Source organism: Culex pipiens, chromosome 2, assembly GCF_016801865.2.
Source record: "Culex pipiens pallens isolate TS chromosome 2, TS_CPP_V2, whole genome shotgun sequence".
In the NCBI taxonomy this organism is placed as follows: Eukaryota; Metazoa; Arthropoda; class Insecta; order Diptera; family Culicidae; genus Culex; species Culex pipiens.
Window position 1 is genome coordinate 9140301 of NC_068938.1, and position 6828 is coordinate 9147128.

Below are 6828 nucleotides of genomic sequence, written 5' to 3' on the forward strand. Positions count from 1 at the left end.
TATCACCATGTTGACGTCAACACAGCTCGTCAGATGGCCATCGACTTCTCCCGCGAGAACACGTCTTGTTTTATTTATGTTTGTTATTGTCAGAATAAATGTAGTTTTAATTCGTTGCGTGTTAATCGTGTGTTTTATTACCCCTCCGAAAGGGCTAATTACCGGGATCCAACACTTAGATATGTATCTGATGAACTTTTAACAGAAATAAACCATGTGTAAACACATTCTTTACCAGGCGGTCCAAGCGGCGATGCTGAGTTTTTCCGCGATCGTTTACAAGCAAAGACTATGAGATATTGCGATCGGAAATCGGTCTGGACTAGATGCATACATCAATTAAGGTTGCATTTTCCCATAGAGTGCCGTTGGGCCTATTACAGTCTAGATTGATCTACGATTAATCTAATCGCTTTTCTTCAAAAGTGGACCACACAGTCAGGAGCATAAAAACTAACGATATCGTTATCATATAAAAACATTTATTTTATGTTTGCTAACTTTTATGCATTTCTTAAGCAAACAACTTTTAGAATTGACACTCCACATCGAATCTAAATTTAACCGAATCGCGTCACAAATATAACGACCCCGGACCCTTTCCAATCCAGTCACACTTTACTGGCCCGCACAACCGTCTCAAATTATACCTTCGATAAAAAAAACCCCCCATTCCATTCCAACCACGCACTACTGCTGATGGATCACTTCTCCAATCAAAAGGTCCACCAACCACTGGGCACGAGGCACTCCGCCATCCGCCAGCTGAGTCAGGTTTCAACGCACGATTCCCGGCCGCCGATTAGCCCGAATTGCCATAAAGATCGCGCCCTGGCCCCTTCGCCAAGAAGCCGAGAAAAACATCTAATCCGCGGCACTTCTGCCCGATTTGGCCACGGCAGGTTCCCCCCTGTCCAGATCGTCGATAAGTTGCTGGCTGGCTAGTGATTACACGCTTGTTTGGGACCACTAAAAACCTGATACTTTTTCTCCCTGCATGAGTTGGTACTGGGGATCGTTATCAGATTTGAGTGTGAGGTCGTCTCGTTGGGCTCCCAAATCGGGATCCAGAAGCACTTTATTGACATTTAATCTTTATTTTATTTGACGACGCGTAGATTTTCGTTGACTGATGAGGGACCGGGCTTAAGTATGCTACGCATAGAGCTAAAAATTACAGCGATAAATATTCAGCGTGGCGTAAAATAAAAGCGTGCTGTCCAGGTCCAAGTCCCGGAGGAAGGGGGGCGAGTTGATAATAATGTCCGGTAGCCCGATTGAGTCTCGCTGATTACGGGCTGCCGCCATGTGATGGAAAGGTAGTATTTCTGCTTTTCAAAACCACCACCACCACAAGAGAAATATGAATGCCAATTCATCACTGAAATTGAGCCATTTCTGGCTTGGTTGGTCCCCTGGTTATGGCGATCGCGGCCAAAACGCAAGTCTTGGCGGTCAGCAGGCCCGGCGGTGGTGTCCTACAAAGTCGTTTAAATTGAACTGGATTGTTTTTTTTTTTTTTTGCTACCCAGTGGAAACTGATACCGCAACATTTTATGGAATGAGGACCTTTCTTTATGCTCTTTCTCCACGCTCGATATGGGTTTGGTTGTGGATGATGGTGTGTAGTTCAGGGATTCGACAGACGAACAAAATATGCAAGACCAACGACATTTTCTGACATCTGTCAGAGTTAGAATCAACATCAAAATCAGAATCAGAATCAGCATCAAAATCAGAATCAGAATCAGCATCAAAATCAGCCACGGCGTGTTTTCTAGAACAACCTTATCAGAAAAAAATAGTCATCGCTACTTTCATATGTGTCTTATAGGAAATTTTCTCAGCTTTCCAATGCTTCTAAGAGCGAAATGTTTCATCGGGAAATTTCTGAGATATCTCTATTTTAAGATTTTTGGTTTTAAATTCCTTTATTATTTTTGGAAACTTTATACTATTGGTTCAGAAAACTTACCAAATGATGTTTTTCATGAGTCATTTACTCATCAAAATATTTGCACATTTTGATGAGTAAGACAAGAAACAATTTTTTTGAAGGTTGCAAACCGCTAAAAAATTTGAAAATTATGTTTTGTTTAAGTTATTGAATATATGGGATTTATTCAGAAATTAAAATCATAAAACAGTGTAAAAATATATTTTTAACAAGAATTATTTGATAATTACATATTTTTTGTGTACAAATATCACGTGTCTACTCTGATTTAGCTTGTTCAACCAAAACTTTGGCAGGTTTGTGATTGTTAATGGTATTATTGAATTTTAATGAATAAATTTGATATTTTCGTAAGCAAACATTAACCAGGAACATAAAAACAAATATGATTTTAAATCGAAAATGTACTACATATTACTGTAGCAAGCTTCAAAAGTCATATTTTCATGAGTATAGAATAAAGATAAAATTTTATAAAATGTTTTCTGTTGAAAATGCACTTAAAAGTAGCAATAAAACTCGAGTTTTCCAATTCAGAATGCTGAAAACACCGTCACAAACATTGTTTTTTGTTTGAACAAAAATTAAATAATATTTTAACAAAAAAAAAAATCAAACAGAAACTTTCTTTCCAATCTACAAAACAAACAAAACAAAAATCAAGACATATATATTTTTTTAAAGATGAGATTGAAGATGAGAGTCTTAAATATATACTTCTAAAATATTGCTAATTACTTGATCATTTAATACAAAAAAAAACTATAACAATCATTTCATACGAATGAAAAGTATTTCTCCTAAAGCTAGCAACAGTAATTTGCAGTTTAATTTCGAGTATTGAACATGTTTTGTATCCATTCAACTAGTTAGTGTTTGATTAAGGAAATATGCTATTTATTCATAAAAATCTTGTAATACCCTATCAATCTCAAACCTGTAGAAATATCGGTTGTATCAGCTTATTCCAAGCTGAATCAGAGCAGACCGGTGTTATTTGTACACAACAATTATGTAATAATCTATTTGTGCTTGAAAAAAAATAATTTCAATACGGTTTTATTATTTTAATATTTAAATAAATCTCACATATTCCAAAATTCGGTTAAAACTTTATTTTCAAAATGTTTAGTGGTTTGCAACCTTCTACAAAGTTGTTTCTTGTCTCATTTTGCACATTTTGATGAGTTAAAGACACATGAAACACATCATTTGACAAGTTTCCTGGACTATTATTTAAAAGTGTCCAATAAATGATTAAGGATTTTAAAAGAAAAAACTTAAAATAGAGATATCTCAGAAATTTCCCGATGAAACATTTCGCTCTTAGAAGCATTGGAAAGCTGAGAAAATTTCCTAAAAAACACTTTTGAAAGTAGTGATGACTATTTTTTCTCCTTAATGTTGCCCAGAAAACACGCCGTGCAGCATCAAAATCACCATCAGAATTAGCATCAGAATCAGCATCAGAATAAGCATCAGAATCAGCATCAGCATCAGAATCAACTTCAGAATCAACATCAGAATCAGCTTCAGCATCAGAATCAGATTCAACATCAGAATCAGCATCATAATCAGCATCAGAATCAGCATCAGCATCAGAATCAACATCAAAATCAGCATCAGAATCAGAATCAACATCAGAATCAGCATCAGAATCAGCATCAGAATCAACATCAGAATCAGCATCATTATCAACATCAGAATCAGCATCAGAATCAGCATCAGCATCAGAATCAGCATCAGAATCAGCATCAGAATCAGAATCAGAATCAAAATCAGAATCAGCATCAGAATCAGCATCAGAATCAACATCAGAATTAGTATCAGAATCAGCATCAGAATCAGAATCAACATCAGAATCAGCATCAGAATCAACATCAGAATCAGCATCAGAATAAGCATCAGAATTGTTGTGGACAGAAGAATTGTGCGAGGTGTCTCGCCCCTCGCACGCCGCTGGCTCACGAGTGCTGGCCAGACTATCACCCTGTGATGCGTGACAGCGCATAAATGTACATTTACGTATGCTCGCAATCTGTCAGTGCTATTGTTTATGAGATTCATTCTCATTTCGCCTATCGTAGTAAATACACGTTTTAGTTCCTAACTAAGTTATTTTTATTTGTGTCTTGCGCGCCTTATCCGGTTCCGATACCGGGACAACCCTGACCACCCTCGTACCGCGCTCATACACAAAAGTGGCGACGAGTCCGGTACTGTAGTGGAATCGTTCCACTCCAGTCAATCCACGCGGGGAGGAGCAAAACAAGATGGACTTTTGGCAGGACAAATCGCCATCGACCGGTTCTCCGCATGGTGGCCACGTGAACCTCCAGCTGCAGCAGCCAATGGACGGACCGTTTTCCGTCGGCTCGGGCCGTGTTCCGCAACAGCCACCATCAAACAACGCTGTCGAGTTCCAGCACAAGACGCGCGGATTCGTGTCCGCCAGCTCGGGACATGTCGCAGCAGAACCGTCGCAGATTCATCTGCCGGCCGCAGCTCTTCAGCACCCCGGCGCCGCCGCAAGATCCTCCCAGCTTTCCTCTGGCGAAATGATGATCCGCTTCTCGCAGCTGATGAAGCAATTGATCCAGCAGCAACTGCAGTTTCAGCAAGCGCTTTCGGCCATGCAAAGCGCAATGGCGGCCGCGCCATCTTCTCCCATCATCCAGCCTGTGCCCGAGCCACAGCAACAAGTTGAGGTTATGCCGTCCACCCGCTGCGACCAAGGGCCCTGTCACCTGTGCCTGTCCAGCGAACCTCACAACAGCGTTCCCAGCAGCATCTCCACCTTGCAGCAGACCGTAAGCCAGGCTCCAGCATCGCCGAAGCGAGTCCCAGCAGCTTCCGTCGACGGTCCACGATCAGCAGGTGAGACGATCAGTGACGTCACCAGCGACGATCACCATCGCCGAATCATCGTCCATGTCCCCAAGCAAGACGGAGCGGACAGTTTCGGCCAGCGGTTCCAGCCCAAGCCTGCGAACCCGTTCAGCTGCCAGATCGCCAAAGCTCCAGCGTCGACCACAGCGAAGAACAGCACTTCCGTCGACGTCATCGGCCAGCCTCGGGGGCAGCACGTCATCCGTCCGGCGTCGTATGCAGCGTACGGTGCCGCCAAAGAGGAGCTCAGTCGGCAAAAGCAGGTGAACATCATCCTGGACGTCTACTCGAGTTGGCCGTCTTCCGCTAAGCGCGGCCAAGCTGGTGCCTCCAAGATCAGCAGCGGACTAATGGACCTCGCCGAGTGTCACCACCAATACCCATCTTCGACGAGCAAGGTTGCAGCCAAAGCGAATGGCTCCCGTATGTTGCTTATCGTACGCCGTGGACCGCAGCCGGATCAAGGTAAAGTCGTAAAATCCATCGATCATCTCCCACCTTGGCCGCCTCCCACGCTCGCGTTCTGCTCTCCCACGCAAACCTTCAACAAAATTCGAGGAGGGAGAGAGGATGTGCAATCGATTTCCAACGCAACGCGAACGCAAAAAGTTTGCCCCACCATTTCGATGGGTGGAAACCGCTCACAACAACGCTCACAACAACGAAACCGCGCTGAACCCAATCGTGTGGCACCACTGAACCAGCAGGATGTTTTGCAGCATCGTCGGTTCCAAGCTGCAGCCGCATCGTTTCCAGCATTTTCAACAGCGGAACAAGCTCCAACACCCTGTGCGCGTCCCCTGCCTCGCAGCTCCAACATCTATCCACGTCAGCATCAACATCTTCTCCGGCTTCACGGTTCTTAGCGAGTTCGTCGAAGTCATCCGTCACTCCGCAGCTGGTTCGCTCACCTTGGCGCTCATCCAGCGCATGATCGCTTGACAGGTTCGACTGCCGCCAGCTGACTTAAGAGGGGAGATGTTGTGGACAGAAGAATTGTGCGAGGTGTCTCGCCCCTCGCACGCCGCTGGCTCACGAGTGCTGGCCAGACTATCACCCTGTGATGCGTGACAGCGCATAAATGTACATTTACGTATGCTCGCAATCTGTCAGTGCTATTGTTTATGAGATTCATTCTCATTTCGCCTATCGTAGTAAATACACGTTTTAGTTCCTAACTAAGTTATTTTTATTTGTGTCTTGCGCGCCTTATCCGGTTCCGATACCGGGACAACCCTGACCACCCTCGTACCGCGCTCATACACAAAAAGAATCATCTTCAGAATCAACTTCAGAATCAACATCAGAATCAGCTTCAGCATCAGAATCAGCTTCAACATCAGAATCAACATCATAATCAGCATCAGAATCAGCATCAGAATCAGAATCAACATCAGAATCAGCATCAGAATCAGCACCAGAATCAACATCAGAATCAGCATCAATATCAACATCAGAATCAGCATCAGAATCAGCATCAGCATCAGAATAAGCATCAGAATCAGCATCAGAATCAGCATCAGAATCAGAATCAGAATCAGAATCAACATCAGAATCAGCATCAGAATCAGCACCAGAATCAACATCAGAATCAGCATCAGAATCATCATCAGCATAGAATCATCATAAGAATCAGAATCAGAATCAGCATCAGTATTAGATTCGGAATCAGCATCAGAATCAGCATCAGCATCAGAATCAGAATCAGCATCAGAATCAGAATAAGCATCAGCATCAGAATCAAAATCAGCATCAGAATCAACGTCAGCATCAGCATCAGCATCAGAATAAGAATCAGAGTCAAAGTCAGAGTCAGAGTCAGAATCAGCAGAATCAGAGACAAAATCAAAGTCAGACAGTTAGTTTCAGAGTCATAATCGGAATCAGATAGTCAGAGTCAGAATCAGACTAAAAATCTGATCTAATAAAAAGTTTTTTTTTTCAAAACATGCTTCAATTTGTAGGTGATTAATTTCATAAAA

At 42.7% G+C, this 6828-nt stretch overlaps 1 protein-coding gene across 1 annotated transcript; it reads right to left on the bottom strand.

Annotated features, from left to right (window-relative positions):
• Window positions 1–6024: 6024 nt before the first annotated feature.
• LOC120412665 (uncharacterized) lies at window positions 6025–6453 on the bottom strand. The gene has a single exon (XM_039573227.1). The coding sequence runs from the start codon at window positions 6451–6453 to the stop codon at window positions 6025–6027; it is 429 nt and encodes a 142-aa protein (XP_039429161.1).
• Between the last annotated feature and the right edge of the window lie 375 nt (window positions 6454–6828).